We start from the raw sequence: 17,609 nt of genomic DNA, 5'->3' as shown, positions 1-17,609 counted from the left end.
AACAGCAATCTGTTCTTCCTGACTAATGCAACTACCGATGTGTAGTATAAAATTACTTATTGGGGTTACTTATATTAGTTTTGTAAATAATACTTTAAAATTTATTCACAGGAAATACGTAGATGTGTGTATAATGGGGAAGAAAACTGTAGGTCCCAGAAGATCATATATACGGTGAATATATATATATTTTTTTACTTATGATCCAGGAATATTTAAGATGTACCTCAAAACCAACATTATGCTGCACTTGTAGATATGAACTATATACTGTATATCTTAAACCACCAGATGACTTGATAATGCATTTTCTCAAACAACAATCTGCTACATTCTCATTTACTGTTTCCTAGTATGATTCGATTGCTTATTTGTACCCTATCTATCATTAAATGTTGTACCTTATGAGTCTTGACGAATGTGTCTTTTCTTTTTATGTACACTGAGAACATATGCAGCAAAGGCAAATTCCTCGTGTGTCTAATCACACTTGGCCAATAAAGAATTCATTCTTTTTCGTTTTCTTTCTTTCTTTCTCTATCATTTTGTATTGTGGAAAAAGCATAGACTTTGTGTCTACAAATATAGCAATTAACATAGAGTATAATTATGGTCTATTAGGAAATAGAATCAAATCTCACAAAGTATCAGTATGTCTTATCATCTTACAGATTAGTTTGTGTTTCTCTCCAGTACTGCTCTCTTGAATTACTGAGCGAAGTGGTATATATATAAAATGGCTGGATATGGCTCTAAAGTCCATAATAGCACAGGTATGCACCAAAAGACCAGCATGTGAAACTGTTCTGATGCAATTGAGATTCTACTCATCCCAATTGTCCATTTCCATTCATTAGCTATATATAAATCATGGTAGCTAGTAATGTTCTATCTAGATTTTTTTCCAGATCTGAAATTAAACTCAATGTCACCAAGCAATTTCATGTAATGCAATTCAAATCATAAAGTTAGTGTGGGATTTTGATCACTGATGAAGAAATATTAAAACAAATAACATCAGGTTTCTTTTCTATGTCTACCTAATTGATAAATGGAAAATATTCTTCCAAAAGTAAGACATTTGAGATCTACTTATTTGTCCTGGTTTTTCCATGGTAGTAAGCAAGATGGAAAGAATAGTCTAGTGAAAAGGTGCAGTTCTGGCTTCTACAGTATTGCTGTTTTCACTGTACAGCTGCATATAAACAGATACCTGCTCCTGACAGTATATCTGTTAAGCATAACGTTGTATCTACATTACTCTGTATTAATGTTCAGAATTCCGTGACCTAATGTAAATAAACAAAACAAACATTTTTCATTGTGATGTTTCTGCTCTATTTTTTCCCAAAGAAAATGAAACACAAGGAATTATCAGAAAAAAAGGCATTATATTTGGGTTTACACCATATTTCAAACCAATTTTGGTTTCAAATAATCAAATCTGAAAGTCTATTTTATAACAGTAAATGACCCAGACAACCGTAATTCAAGAAAAAGGAAAAGGGGAAAAGAAAAAGAAATGTCCATCACACTTAATATAGAAACCAAGGGTTGGTCTCTTCCACAGGAACACTCCGAGGAATGTTAGTTTCAGTTGTTTTGAGTTTCTTCCCCTTCCCTTTGGTGTTGTGACTAACAAAAAGTCCATTGTTTGGTTAAAGCAAAGCAACAGTCTTTTTTTTTTTCCTGCAGTCTTACAGCAGCAAATTTCGTCTTACCAGTAGGAAACACACATGCAGACGCACACACATACATACTCAGACATTGTACAGTAGCCTGTGCCGCTTTCAAGAGAGCGAAACACAGACACTTAGTTCTTTTAAGTGGTCACTTGTTAGAATCATACTAACTTTTGGACTAAGGAAAGAAAATACTGCACAGGTCTTCCACATTAATGTTGCAAATTATCCATTTGCAATTAATTGATTTTCCCATTTGTTCAAAAAGCATCGCTGAAATCTGAAGGCACCTGAAGACAGCCCTGTTCTTTTGTATGTTTTGGTTTTGTCATTTTTAACTAGTGTGCTGGTCTGAAATTGCAAAGCCCCTATCCTTTTGCACTGCAGCATACTAGTTGCAAGTTATGTAAAGACCAAGTACTGGAAAAGGAGAACTTCTTCAAGGAGTCTCAACTTATAGCTACACATTTGCCTTAAAATAAAACAAAAGGCAATGTCTGAAGGCCCCCCTTGCATAAACGCTGTATTTTTGGATAATGTTTTTGGAAGAAACTGGTCCTTTACCAGCTTCAAGAAGAAAACATTTATTACAGACTGTTGTAATCAAAATGCATCAGAGATGCATTCTATTGGCTAAAAGCAAAAACCGTAACAACCCATTCTTTGGGGAATTTATTTCAACTTCTCCATAGTACTACCTAAACGTATTGCCAGGGCTATCAAATGCCACAGGCTTTTGAGAAGACACCTGAAAAGAGGGGTGGGGAAAATACACTAATGAGACCAGGCGGGGGCGGGGGGCGGGGGCAGGAGAGGGATGTTAAACACTAGGACTCCTTGTTCTCACACGTTTGAGTTTCTGATCAGAAAATAAAGCAGATCCGGAAAACTTTTAAGGTGACAACCAACCAAATAAACCATCACCAAAATCAGCAATAGGAAGATTTTTTTTCTTTTCTCTCTATATAAATGATGACACTTTAAATCGTCCCTAACCAGTCAGAGGACAGAAGGGGCAATTTTAGCACAAAAAGAAGAAAAGCCTAAACATGTCTGCCCCCTTCTTGACAGATTTTAAATTATTCCCATAGTTACATCTGAAGAAAAAGATGAAACATTTTGGTTTTGGTTATATTTATCATTTTGTAGATCCTCTCTTCTGATGTTGTTTTAGCTGGGAGATGTATTGGCATAAGAGTTTGGAGAGTCTTGCTCATTTATTGTGTTCAGAAGCACACACACAGGTTGTCTGGAGAGGTGGTGGTGGTTGTGTTCTCCATGCTGTTCATCTGAAGCACTGAAAAGCCCTTCTTCCTCATCTCCATGGGGTGGACGGCCACTGCAACTATCACAGAAGTCCATGGATCCATCATCAATGAACCCATCTAACTCCTTGAGATCATTATCATGGTGGTCCTGGTTACAGATACAGATTTCAATGCCTGAATCTCCGGTAAACCTTCGGTGTCTGCCTGGTGTCTTGTCTTTAGCATCTGAAAAAGCGCTGTTTTGATCTAAGCTTTCTGAGTTGTAATCCTTAAGCAATTCTTCCTTGCACTCTGACTCCTTATCAGAAGTAGACACATGGTCAGCCGCATCTTCTAATTCCACTGTGCTGCTGGAATTCCTTGGCTCACCACATGTTGCTTTGGTAGTTGATCGCTCAACTGTTGGACTGGAGGATTCAGAATGCCCGATGCTTGGAGAGGCAGTGCTGTCTGTATTTCCATTATTGCTTTCTGCTCCTGACAGCGTGCCTCCCTGAGCTGGCTGCAGGTTTCTTGTATCTGGTGCTGTACTGCCATTGCCAGTTGGAATGCATTGCTGATGTAAGGCACTATATGGTGGGGGAGGGGTTGGAGGTCGATTCACCACTTCCTCATAGGGAGGTAGTAAATAATTTGGCAAAAATCCTAAATGGGGAGGTAGGGAGGACAAGTTACTTCCATATTTCTATATAGATGAAATCTAAATCACATTAAGACCCATTTTCTTCTATATAAGTACATTTATAGCTATTCTATTTTTTACAAAATCTTAATTTCTTACTTCATTTAAGAAGTAGCAATTGCTTATGCAGTAACATGCAGGCAATATTCAAACCCAGAAATTCATATAAGCAATTTAAGTGGCCTTTGATACAAGTGATGCTAAATTAATTATCTGGCCCATGACTAAACAAAATTCTGGAGAAGAAAAGGAAATATATAGATATCTTACCATCCATTATAAAATTAGAGATCCCTTTAACTATAGAAGTATTTCTCAGAAATAAATTTGACACATAAGTACTTTCCCTTTACTTACTTTTTCTTTCCATATTTCCTTTTCTTACCCCTTACCATATTTAACAATGGTGTCCTGCAGATATTTTGGATTATAGTTCTCATAATCTGTCTATTATCTGGGATTTATAGTAACTGCACTGAGAAACAATGGGAATTCTCAGGTTGCCTGTTCTTGATTGACTAAATATATCTAAATTTTTTAGTAAAACAGACAGAAAAGTGGCATCAGACATTACCGTGTTTCTCCAAAAAGAAGGCCGGGTCTTATTTTCTTTTGACCCCCCCCCCCCGGCCATCTCCCCAAAAAATGGCTAGGCCTTCTTTTTGGAGGGTTCCAATTATTGACTCACTTTGCAGCAGTGGCACCAACAGCCCCGCCCAGCAGGAGTCTACTGCTGGCCCATTTCTTCTGTGGCCACTTGCCGCCACTCGCACACAGCACCCTGGCCTCCGTTTCGCCTTCAGATGCTTTCCGGAAAGCCCTCTGCAGCCAATAATAGAAGTTATCAGCTGCAGATGCCTTCCAGCAGGCATCTAAAGGCAAAATGAAGGCCAGGGCGATGCTTGTGAGCGGCAGCAAGCGGCCACAGAAGGCGAGGCAGGTGTTGGAGTGCACGAGGCCTGGTAAATAGGGCAGCTCCACCCCCCATCCTCACCCTAGCTTATTTTTTACCTGTGTGCCTCACCCCACCCTCTGCACCCTGGGGTGGGCGGGGTCTTAATTAGGGCTAATTTTGTGGATGGGGCTTAATTTAATCGCTTATGCTCAAAAATGTGATAGTGCTTCTTTTCAAGGTGGGTCTTTTTTTGAAGAAACATGGTATTACAAATACTAATAACAAGAGATCTCAGATATCTAGCTCCTTTTGCCTTCTAGTGATATGTTGCAGTTCCTTTGTATTATAGCTCCATGACGGTGATGTTGTATTAGTCACAGAGGAAAAAAAATATAAAATATAAAAACAGCTCAGCTTTTATTACTACTACTGATTTTGTTCAGACTAATCAGCAAATATGCCTCTTGTTCCTTTTTGCAGTAGAGTCTGGAAAATAACTCAAAAAGGAATATAGCGTTACCATGCTTGATACAAAGTTAGCTCATGGTTTTATCTTTGTGTTTCAGTCAGTCACCTATACAACTTAAATTTTGCCGATATCAATAAAGGTTAGCCAGCTTCAACTACAGTCAAATTGCTAGAAAGGATAGGGCGCAGTCTCTCAGGATATTATAAACCTGCACTCTGTCCTCATCAACCAACCTTTCTGTACCATTCCTGCCACTTTGGGGGGGGGGGTCCCTGTTGTATTCATGTCCCCTCTCAATATAGCAATATTTTGGTCTTGGTCTTTGAAGACAGCTACTCCTTGCATGCAGTACATACGGAAATAAAATGGCAGGGTGGAGTAGTTATGAGCTTCACGATAGGCAATCAAGTTAATTTCATGTTGCCTTTGTTGTGCCTGAAGTCTGTGTTTGGCGCGTCGGTGGTGGCAGACACAACAGCAACTCAAAATGATGATAATCGTCCATACTAGCCAGAACCCTGTGGAAAAAGAAAAAGGAGGAAGGGAAAGTAAATTTTATTCAGAGTATTTCTTTTTCAGAAGAAAAGCTTATCTATAACTACTGCATATGTGTGTAACCATTTGCAGCAGTTTGCATCTGTCAATAGACCAACTGTCAGGAGACATAAATAGAAGCAACATGCAGTGTTACTGGATATTTTTACATATTTATTCCAGTCAACTGTAAATAAGAGTCATCACAAAGACTAAAAATGAAGATTTGAATGAAAGTGGCCTGTGGGAAGCTCCCATTTGATATCATGGAGGTCAAGTGAGAACTATTGCTTCTGACAGAAAAGAGAGCATACTTTAAGGCTGACTTCATGCCAGGTAAGATTAAAAAAAATAAGTATGAATGGGAAAGAAAGATGAAATAACCAAGACATTAAATATATGGTTATTATAAAAAACATTGTACTTTAGTTTTGTTAAGAAATAACAAAGTATCCTTAAGGTAGGCTCATGATAAACAGCCAGAAATTTTGTTTTCCATTTGTAGAATTATAAAATGGAATTACCATAAAAAATCCCAATGTTTAACAGAGGGAAGGGGGAGGAATGGAGAATATCATAGAAGGGTTATAGCTAATGTTGAAAAAGAAAACCAGCTGAGTGACTTTGGGCCAGTCATTTTCTCTCAACTCAACTCATCTTACAGGATTGTTGTTGTGGGGAAAATAGGAGGAGAAAGGAGCATAAGGTATATTTGCTGCCTTGATTGTAAATTGTAAAGTGTATGTATGTACTATGTATATTAGCATCCTTGTAGATTTGTTTTTTCCTTCTTATATAATGCCTGAACTTGAGACATGAGTTCCGGTAGATTCTGAGCAAAGAAAAGTACTTTACATTTTACATAAAATATAATTTAGGGAAAGAAGAGTTATATAATTTTTTATTTAATTTTATATAATGCTCATTTAGTTACTCATTTAGGGCAAAGGTTTTGAGGAAATATGGAAAATTACTCAGAAATCTGTTAAATCAACTATAGTTGCAATGAATATTTTCATTGCAACTATAGCACAAAAAATAACGTAATTGTTTTCTGTTAATTGCAAGCTTTTCCATTGCAAAACCCTAAAATGTGAGTAATCTCTTCCTTTGGATCAATAATAGCTAGAATATGGAAAATAGTACCGGCTGAAAAAATTACATAAAAGCAAAGAATCTTAAAAAATTTGCTTTGGAAACCAAAACTAATTTTGTTTTCCAGTGCTTTAGTTTTTTTCAAAGAATATCTTCTAGTTGAACAGCTTCATCTAAAAATGTGCATTTCTGAGCAAACCATGAACTGTTTATATTCAGTATTTCTTAATAAAATATGGAGAGAAAGAGCACACTTAATTCATTGTCTTAAGGTATCACAGTACAGCAACATTTCCTTTTTGAAAGATAAGACAAATTAATGGGGAAAAAATACAATCAGAAGGCATATTTACATATCCTAAATTCAAGTTGAGGGTAGCTAACAGCACACAAGTTTCTTTCTTGTAATATCAGCTGGCTTTGTAATTTTTCTGAATTACAGTTGAAACTTTCATTGCCTCTTAGTGTAAGCTTTGCTGTATTGTGACTATGCTAACAATGTAGAAAATGGTGGGATCTCCCCACTGGTCTCCATCTTATATGATATGGCTACATATGGATTGGCAGAGCAAATAGAGCAGCTGCATTGGCTAAAGCAGGAAATTCACTTCTCACTGAGCCAGTGTGTTACTGCCAAACTGCAGACATGTTGTGTGGGTTGTGTGCAGTTGCAATGCTGGCTATAGAGAGAGATTCCACACTTTTGTTTCCAAAAAATCTGCACGGGTGGTCAAGTGAAACACCTTGGTAGCTTCCCAGTAAAGCAGAAGAGGATTTTGAAAGCACCTGATTCAGATGGTGTGTGTGTGTGTGTGTGTGTGTGTGTGTGTTGAAGTTGTGAGGGAATCAGCTGCTGATAGAGTGGTCATAAGCGGGACCACTCTTCCGTGTTTTATTCTCAACTCTCACATCGCCATCAGGTTTTAACGAATAGCTCACCTACCATTTTAGAACTTCCCCTCCCCATCCACATTAGGGAAAAGATAATGATTTTTCCCTTATTGGGAGGAAAATCCACCAGCCATTGCACATTATCTTGCCCTGCAGCAAATTATTAGAATACTCAGTAGTCTCATTACCAATGCAGTATATATAGCCCATTTATTTTGACACAAAAAAAATAATTCTAATATACTTTAGATTATTCTATTAACTACTAGAAGAAAGCAGTAGTTTCTGTGGTGGCACCTTGGTTGCGCAGTGGCTAATACTGCCGACTGCCAGCATTTTGCTCCTGACCGACTCAAGGTTGACTCAGTCTTCCAACCTTCCGAGGTTGGTAAAATGAGGACCCAGATTGTTGGGGGTAATATGCTGACTCTGTAAACTGGTTTTCTGAGTGGTCAACTTGCCTTGAAGAAGGAAAGCGGCACACTAAACTTCAATTTATTACCAGAAAGAAAAAAAATGTAGATGCTGTTAAAAAGGATGACATTTCAAAGCTTACCTTATCATTGGTAGGTATATGCATGTATCCACAAACACATAATGGAATTGAAACTAACTACTTATGATTGTGTGGAGGATGAAGAAGAGGAAGATTATGGCAACAAGAACCCACCCCCAGCTTTACTAGAATTGAGGTGTGCATGTCCTGCACAATATGAAATAAGAGAGCTGTTTATAAGCTGATACCTGCAAGCCACAAATAAATTGTATATTTAAGACCAGAAGAATATACAATTTCTAATAGAAATAGAAAGCTCTACTATGGCTACAAAACTGCCAATGTTTTATAGAAAGTCCTATATAGAGATACTAGTCCAGCTTTTTCATTTTTATAATACAACTTCAGTAATTAGTAAGTAGAAGCAACATATACTTTCTTAAAAAGTTAAATTCTGTATACTAATATAATTGATATACTCAGATAATAGGACAGAAAAATTGTATTGCATTGTTTTGTACAACTTACAATACTGTAGCAATACTGTTACAAAAACGAAATTAAAATGAAAAAGAAAATATAGAGAGTGGAGACAAGCTGGCAACATGAGATGAAATGCTATATGGGGAAGCAATAAAAACTGAAGCTTCATTCCCAGTTATTGAACAGACAGTTTAATCCCTGGCTGAGTCTGCAATTTGTCTGATCACACCAATAATAGTTTCCAAATCTTTCTGTAGAATCATGGAATATATATTTGGGAAATGTTAGACAAAGGGAGTGTTAATATTGCAGAAACCTGTAATACAAAAATGTGTGCTTCTAGACACTACTAAACTCCCATCCCAGAAGTCTGAACCACCTTGGTGATTTATTTTATTATTTTTATTTATTATTAAATTTATTTGCCACCATCTCATATCTGAAGCAACATTGAGCAGCCTAACAGTCACACATACTAGGAGACATAGCACACCTGGAAGGCTACAGATTCATCATCTCTGCTACAGACAATTGGAGACACATGTAACAGTGTCCACAGTTATCTTTTTGTTCATAGAAAGGTATTTCTTTATTAACAACTTTTAGAAACTCTGTCAATATTTTTCCTCAAAAGATTTTTCCCTGGTTGGCATATGAAGATTCTAACTACTCAAACATCTATTCTACAGCAACAGATAATAAAGAGTGAAACAGAAATATCTTTAAGCAGACAAAAAATGTTTCTCTGATGCAAAGAATCGAAGCAAAAAGTTCACTGAGAGAAGAGCCTTTTATCCTTTACTCAGAATGGAAAAACATGTTTTCTTTTTTACTGTTCAAGAACAGGAACAGAATAGTCTGCCCAAGAGTTCACAGTAAACTTGGATAGGTGCCACTGCCTTACTTAGCAGCAAGTCTCAGTACAGCCAAATCAACTGCATAACAAATAATTTCTTTACATTCCCCAAGAATCATGCCTTTGCCTTCCGATTACAGGTAGTCCTTGACTTACAACGGTTCATTTAGTGACCATTCAAAGTTGAACCAGCACTGAAAAATGTGACTTATGACTGTTTTTCACAATTATGATCTTTGCAGCAGCCCCATGATCATGAGATCAAAATTCAGATATTTGGCAACTGGTTCATATTTATGACCGTTGCTGCATCCCAAAGTCATGTGATCATTTTTTCCCAACCTTCTGACAAACAAAGTCAATGGGGAAGCCAGATTCACTTAACAACTGGGTTACTAACTTATCAACTGCAGTGATTCACTTAACAACTGTGGCAAGGAAGGTCGTAAAATAGGGCAAAACTCACTTAACAAATGCCTCACTTAACAACAGAAATTTTGGGCTCAATTGCAGTTGTAAGCCGAGGACTACCTGTATCTTGGTCAAATCTAACTGATTAGCTGTGATAATGAATGAAGACCAAATGAAGAAAGCAGGCGAAACATTTTATGGTGAATTAAGTAACGTCCTGCTCCAAGTTTATCCTGCTCCTTTTTTTTTTTTTTTTTGCCTTCACGTCAGTCTTGACTCCTGGTGTCTGCTTGGATATAGTCCCTACCATTTTCTTGCCAAGATTTCAGAAGTTGCTTGCCACTGCCATCTTCTCAGGTCTAAGAGAATGTGACTGCCCCAAGGTCACCCAGTTGGCATCATGCCTAAGGTGGGATCAGACCACATGTCTTCTTTTTTCTAACCTGCTGTTTTAACCACAACACCAAATTGGCTTTCTGAAGTTTATCTTTAGATATTAGCTGTTAAGTTGCAAAGACTGAACTGAGTCTGAACTGAGATAAATGATTACCACTACACTCTTATCCTACAATAGAGGCCTACCCTACAAAATTATATTAAAAATGTATTTAAAATGCTTACTGAAAGTTATTTACCAAACATACATAAACAATATATGTGCAGAGACTTAATATAAAACAAGCTGAACAGAGCTTAAATTCTGTTTCACTCTTTTTTAAAAATGAAATTTTCATTTGAAACAATAGAAGGAAGATAGGTTATTAAAAATATTTTGGGAGAGAAGTAATATTAATGTGGACATCATGTATTTGTAATGGGCCAGGAAAGACAATCACCAGATTTCAGTAACACAACCTTTTGCACCAAAAACACTGCTGACTCATTAGAGAAAAACAGCTATCTAGATAGAACAAGAATAAATCTGAAACATACACAATTCATCTATTGAATTGTGTAGGATTCAGATTAAATCCTAAAACAGTACCTCATTATCCTTGGAGAAAACTGTACAGAATCCCCACCAAAACATGTAAATCGTTGCAGTTAAACAGGTGATTATTTAGCAGAACTGATCCTAAAATGGCTCCCTGACTGTTTTAAACCCTGTCCATTCTAGTTTATAAGAACCATAGCATGCATCTCTAGCTGGATTTATGATCTGCCCAATCTCTGCTCAAGCGAGTGGAGCTTCACACATGAGCACAAGTGTTCTCTACTCATGTGAGTGGAGCTTCATGCATGAATGCAAATGTCTGCCTGTCATGCAAATGGAGCTTCACTCACAAGCACCCTCGTTCTCACACACTAAACTCCATTCATGTGAGAGGAGGGTGTGCGTCCCCGCCGCTCACACCAATGGAAATGTGCACGCATGCATAAGCCTGCCATTCATACAGCCACACCGGGCCAAGCTGGAAAGATTGGGGACCACTGCATTACAGCATTGGGGCTGTTACAAAGCAAAAGACAGCAATGGGAATTTGAACTGGGAATATTTAAATCTGCTTTATCTACCAACTTGTAGAGGTTGGTAGATACTGCCACCAACGACCTCCCACCGACCGGTGTGCTCCCACAGAGAGAGCCTCCTCAGGGTGCCATCGGCCAAGCAATGTAGACTGATGGCCCCCAGGGGGAGGGCCTTCTCTGTGGGGGCACCTGCCCTCTGGAATCAACTGCCCCCAGAGATACGAAGAATTCAAGACCTCGGTGCCTTCCGCCGTGCCCTGACGACCTTTCTTTTTCAGCAAGCCAGGCTGGCTTAACACTTTTTAAATGTTTTTTTAATATGTTTTGTTATTGTTTTTTAACTTTGGGGCCAAACTTATATATATATTTTTAAATTGTTTTTAATGTTTGTATCTATGTTTTTTTACTTTGGCTGTACACAGCCCTGAGTCCTTCGGGAGAAGGGCAGTCTATAAATTTGAATAATAAATAATAATAAATAAGCAAGATAGCAAGAATGATGTGTTATTTGTGCTCAGTTTTCAAGTATTTGCTCAATAATATTACTATCACCATCTTTAGCTTTTGAACAAATAAAACTATAAACTAGAGATAATAAATGTTTAAATGAAAAGGACTAATAGAAACCTTAAAGCAGTGGTTCTCAACCTGTGGGTCGCGACCCCTTTGGGGATCGAATGACCCTTTCACAGGGGTCGCCTAAGACCATCGGAAAACACATATTTTCAATGGTTTTAGGAATAATTTTATGGTTGGGGGTCACCACAACATGAGGAACTGTATTAAAGGGTCGCGGCATTAGGAAGGTTGAGAACCACTGCCTTAAAGGATGTATTTTAAAGAATGGACATACAGTCTTTGTTGGAGATGTAAAAAAATAAATAAAGACCAACTGACTGACATGATGCTTGAGAAATTATGGTTATATTAGGTATTGGGTGTTTCTAAGAGAAATACTGTGAGAAATTGGCAAAGTAGTATTATCTGTGATATTAAGCACTGAATTCAAAAGATATGTAATTTCAATAAAGACACAATATGTCCTTTTTCCACATAGGTTTATGACATTTTGTAACAATAATCATTATTTCTTTTAATTTAGGTTAAGAAAATTTGAAATATTGTTTAATATGTGATGGATATGTGTAATGGTGTTCCCCTTTTGTTGTTTTGTTACTGTTAAGTTAGCTATTGTTATGCTTCCTATATTTCTTTTCTTACTGGAGAAGAGCCTAATGCTGGGAAATGAGGGCAAAAGAAGAAGGGGAGAACGAGGTAGCTGGGTGGAGTCACTGAAGCAGTAGGCATGCGCTTAAATGGACTTCAGAGGATGGTAGAAGACAGGAAAACCTGGAGGAACGTTGTCCATGGGATTGCAATGGGTCAGACACGACTTCGCAACTAACAATAACAAATATTTCTTCCTGTAAAATTTGTTAAATTGTTAAATAAACTTTAATGAGAAATAAATGTAAACGGAATAAATTTTAAATCTGGGGGAGAGGATCCTTTGATATGCAGACAGAAACAGAGACTCTTTCCCATAATGTTTAGGTCAGATTCAAGCAAAAACGTTTGTTCATGGTATATGGCAACAATATGAAATCTTTTTTAAAATAAAAAAAATATCATCACATATTAAAAATGTCCACTTAATCTAGTGGATTCATCATTCATGGATATCTCTGACCTGCATTTCAAGTGTGGACTGAACTTTAGTGTGTTGGCTTTCATTTGTTACTGATACCAAGCATCTGTTCAAAGTCTCTGCTGCTTTACCAGTGTGCAAAAAACGGGAGATGTAAATATTTGGATGATACCAATGAACTCAAAAACCTTGGATGATCTCTTCCAAAATTAAACAACATAGAAAACAGAATAAAAACTTTAGCATCCAACAGGATAATTTCCTAATAAGGAATAGAGTCATAATCTGCTGGAAGTGGCTAGCAGAAGTAGAATCACTTTCAAATCGAAGTACTTAGTCCTAATCTGACAGGTGATACAAAAGGTTATTACAGGACAAAACTGAAGCCCACAAAAAAAAATAAAAAAAAAAAATGGAAAAACAGGAACCATTCTTCTATATATTTCCTGCAAAGCCTATCAAACAATCCTATCAAAATCTAGGAAGTTCCTGTCTTATATTGAAACATACCATGTAGACATTTTGCCATGTATAGTCAGTTTTGCCATGCTTCAGTTTCAATCTATAAAAGCATTTATTTGGGGGGGGGGATAAAATCAGATGCTAAACCCAAGAGTAGTTATCATTTGTATTATAAAATAAATTTTAAAAACTTACACCAGAGTTCATAATAGTAATTGCAGCATTGAGACTGTCCACAGCAATGGCCTGTTTCACAACTGTAACTCTGGTTGTTAATTCCTATGCAGGTTTCTTTGTCCTACAATGGAAGAAAGAAGTATGTTACTAACATAGCAATCTGATAAGTGGGGAGGCTCATTTGAGTCTCAATCCCACAAACTAAGGTTTGTGAGGCATGTATTAACCCAAGGCTTAAATACCTGTCAATATTCTGGATATAGATTATGGACCTCTTCTCTAGGATATGGGTAACTTGTAGCTAACTGAGAAACACATAAAGTTAATTAATCCTTGGAAATGAAATGAAAACCTTAATTAGCTTAAGTTTCCTTGATATCATCAAATCGAATAAAAATGCTGTGTTTGAACAGAAATGTTTTTAGTTGCATTAAAATTAAGTATTTTCTATAAATATCAGTCTGGTCCCATTGCTCATTCTTTCCCTCTCTCCTTTATGGATCTGTATGTGCAGCAGAAATGGATGGAAATGAACTGCCAGAATTATACTCCTCTAAAGCATTTTCACTAAAGAAAGTGAACAAATATTCTAGATGTTCCTGCAATAAAACAATGACAACTTCTGCAAGACAAAAAAAAAAAAATCAGCTTTCCTTTGTACAGGTAGTCCTCGACTTACAACAGTTCATTTAGTGACTGTTCATAGTTAGTATGGCACTGAAAAAAAGTGACATGACCGTTTTTCACTTAGGATCATTGCAGCATCCCCATGGTCACATGATCAAAATTCAAATTACCTGTAGTTTTGTCTAGCAAAAGTCTATACTTTTCATTTACTACTGATTTTACTCCATGTTTTTATACTACAGTTTACATACAGGTAATGCTTGACTTACAACCGTTCATTTAGTGACCATTCAAAGTTACAATAGCACTGAAAAAAAATGTCAAAAGTGTCAAAAACAAAAAACGTTTTTGACACTTATGATTGTTGTAGCATCCCCATGGTCATGTGATTTGCATTCAGATGGTTGATGACTACATTTATGATGGTCCCAGGTCATATTATCATCTTTTGCGATGTTCTGACAACCAAAGTCAATGAATAAAATAGAATAGAATTCTTTATTGGCTAAAAGTGACAAGGAATTTGTCTTGGTGCATATGGGGAAGCCAAATTCACTTAACAACCATGTTACTAATTTGACAATTGCAGTGAATTGCAACAAATCACGCTTGCAACAAATGTGGCAAGGAAAGTCATTAAATGGGGCAAAACTCACTTAAGCAACATAAATTCTGGGCTCAAGTGTGGTTGTAAGTCAAGGACTGCCTGTATTTAGTTGAGATATCTAGGTGTGTTGGCAGGCAACAATTAGAATTCCTTGCCAACGTGATGAATGCTGACTAGAAATATTTCTCTAATTCTTTCATTTCCCAAATCTGTTTCAAGCTACTTTTAGCAAGGTTTATCCTATTTTCAGTGTGTTTAATCTTTTTTAACAAGCTGGCAAAAGTATCTTCAATCTGCAGTGTCTGTGACATAAGAATTTCCTCCCTGACCATGCAGGAAAGGGTGTAGCCATTGTGTCCTAAAGTTGGATCAAACCAAGCCGTAAGCTTTATAATATGTTATAAATATGTTTTAAATTAATGCATTGGGGAGCACAAAAACGTTTAAACACAATAGGTTTTTTTAAGTTGATAGCCTTAATTTAGCTCAAACATTTACTGCCACAGAATCTTATTATGAAATAGTTTTTATCTACTTAGCAATACACTGCTATAGTACAGGAAGGCACTAAGTTAAATAAATAATAAAGGCAAGGTAGTGATTTGGTGTTATATTTATAGCATCATTAAAGTGCAGTGCCTTAGATCATAAGCAAAAAAGTTCAATCTTTACCATAAAGAATGATAATGAGGAGAAAGCAAAGAGAGGAAGTGAAGTGAAGACAGTAAACAATGAGGCAAGTAACAGAGTTTATACAAAATGGGAACTAAAGGAGTTGAAATTTAACACATCTGGAAGGCATCAGAGGAAGCCTATTAAGGAGAGGATATACAATTATGATTTGAACCAAGAATTGCTTGGCTTGTTGGTTAACCAATGTAAGATACCAAACAGCATGCTTTAATTTAGCTGATAATAGAAAAATAATATTTGTGGCTATTTTTCAGAATACTGAATATGAAAGGCTAAATAAATTAGCACCATCATAATTAGGAAAGATTTTAAAACATAAAACTATCTGTTTTGGAAAGGATCAGTTATGAATCAAAAGAAAAAGAAATAAACAAATTCCTGTTGAAAAAGAAATAAACAAAGACTAGAAAAACATGGGAGGATTAAAAATTTAAAAATGACATTAAATTGGACCTCTTCAAAATTCAGAGAATGAGGCAAAGTAAAACCTGGAACAACCCCAGAAATCCTTGAATTTTTTTTTTTGGTAAATCACTTGAAATCTTATATAAACAAACATGTCAAACATTATTCCACTGAGTTTTTTTTTCAAATCACAAACTGATTTTAGTTCATGTAAATAGAACAATTCTGTTATTCCTAAATAGACTCATTACATATTTAAATCAACACACAGGAATCTTAGCATTAAAAAGTTCCACGAGCTCTTATTACCCCAAAAGAAGTTAGCACTCATTACAAAAAGACATCTGGCATCATTTTCAAAGTTCCAGTTTCTAAAGAGGAGGGGGATTATTACCCATTACATGGAATATTCTCCCTGGAATCTGTAACAAGCTCAAAAGTTCACATAAACCTCCACTGTGTCTGAATACACACTGACATTATTTCTCCTTCACAAATCACAATTGTGAGCTAAATGAGATAACCTGGTTGCCAAAAGCTTATCTCAATTTCTCTTCCAGTTACATCTTCCAGAGAAATCTCCTCTCCTATCCCAAGATAAGTCTTAAGTAGAGCTAGGGAGACCCTTTCAGTTTTGCCTTGACAAAACTTTCTTGACCCCTCCCATCTTGAAATTAGGATTCCAAACAACCAATTATTGGTTGTACATTGGGTGTACATGCTACCAAGGTACTTCTACTGATTAAAAAAAAGTTGTTGATTCCTTGATATGGTACAGTATGTACAGTGATGTCTAACTTTTTCAGCTCGGCATTCAAACATTTAGAAAATGACTAACTTGACTCACCCAAACTCAAACAAAAGAATAACAATTCCCTGTATTTTATTTATTTATTTATTTTATTGAATTTTTATACCGCCCTTCTCCTGCTGGACTCAGGGCGGTGAACAGCCAAGAATAAAAAAACATCCGATACAAAATTTAAAATTATTAAAGGAATTAAACAAATTTTGGCCCAGATTTAAAACATCCCAACTAAAATCCGTTACAATTAAAATATCTAAGGGGGGTTACGCCAGACCAGCTTGGTGAAATAGAAAAGTTTTGAGGGCACGGCGAAAAGCACGGAGATCTGGTATCCTACGTATCTCTGGGGGCAGGTCGTTCCAGAGGGCAGGTGCTGCCACAGAGAAGGCCCTCCCCCTGGGGTCGCCAGCCGACATTGCCTGACTGACGGCACCCTGAGGAGTCCCTCTCTGTGGGAGCGAATTGGCCGGTGGGAGGCTATCGGTGGCAGAAGGCGGTCCCGTAAGTACCCAGGCCCTGTGCCATGGAGCGCTTTAAAAGTGGTAACCAACACCTTGAAGCGCACCCGGAAGACCACCGGGAGCCAATGCAGCTCGCGCAGGAGGGGTGTCACATGGGAGCGGCCCATCGCTCCCATAATCCCCCGCGTGGCTGCATTCTGCACCAGTTGGAGCCTCCGGGTGCTCAAGGGGAGCCTCATGTAGAGAGCATTACAGTAGTCCAGGCAGGAAGTGACGAGAGCCTGAGTGACTGTGCGTAAGGAGTCCCGATCCAGAAAAGGACGCAACCCCCCCCACCCCCCAATCTAGGAGTGCCATCTGAACAGCAATATTTGATACAGCACTGAGACTGAGCCTGAAGGACAGTCCCGGGCCTTGAGATCAACTCTAGCGCCACTGCTGCCCCTGAAAATGGATGCCTTGCACCATTTTCCAAGACATAGAAGCCTT

At 37.3% G+C, this 17,609-nt stretch overlaps 1 protein-coding gene and 1 long non-coding RNA gene across 5 annotated transcripts in view; one reads left to right on the top strand and one right to left on the bottom strand.

The window, feature by feature from the left end:
- Nucleotides 1-1,371: 1,371 nt before the first annotated feature.
- Nucleotides 1,372-17,609, bottom strand: part of WBP1L (WW domain binding protein 1 like) — a 37,316-nt gene continuing 21,078 nt past the window's right edge. For 2 of the 3 annotated variants that reach the window (XM_070945966.1, XM_070945967.1), the window contains exons 2-4: nucleotides 13,538-13,640; nucleotides 5,353-5,514; nucleotides 1,372-3,595 (exon numbers count right to left, since the gene is read on the bottom strand). In XM_070945966.1, the coding sequence (XP_070802067.1) occupies nucleotides 2,853-3,595; nucleotides 5,353-5,514; nucleotides 13,538-13,640 (1,008 nt within the window). In that variant the 3' untranslated portion in view covers nucleotides 1,372-2,852. Of the gene's footprint in view, nucleotides 3,596-4,320; nucleotides 4,511-5,352; nucleotides 5,515-13,537; nucleotides 13,641-17,609 lie in introns of those variants that run through there. The other variant, XM_070945968.1, reaches the window with a different exon arrangement.
- Nucleotides 5,762-17,609, top strand: part of LOC139318506 (uncharacterized) — a 76,524-nt gene continuing 64,676 nt past the window's right edge. For both annotated transcript variants that reach the window (XR_011600514.1, XR_011600515.1), the window contains exon 1: nucleotides 5,762-5,866. This is a non-coding gene — a long non-coding RNA (uncharacterized lncRNA). The remainder of the gene's footprint in view (nucleotides 5,867-17,609) is intronic.

This window comes from Pituophis catenifer, unplaced genomic scaffold (genome assembly GCF_029215685.1).
Source record: "Pituophis catenifer annectens isolate HBS135680 unplaced genomic scaffold, rPitCat1.0.hap2 SCAF_6, whole genome shotgun sequence".
Taxonomy (NCBI): domain Eukaryota; kingdom Metazoa; phylum Chordata; class Lepidosauria; order Squamata; family Colubridae; genus Pituophis; species Pituophis catenifer.
Note: the sequence above shows the minus strand (reverse complement) of the source record. Positions and strands in the feature narration are given on the sequence as shown.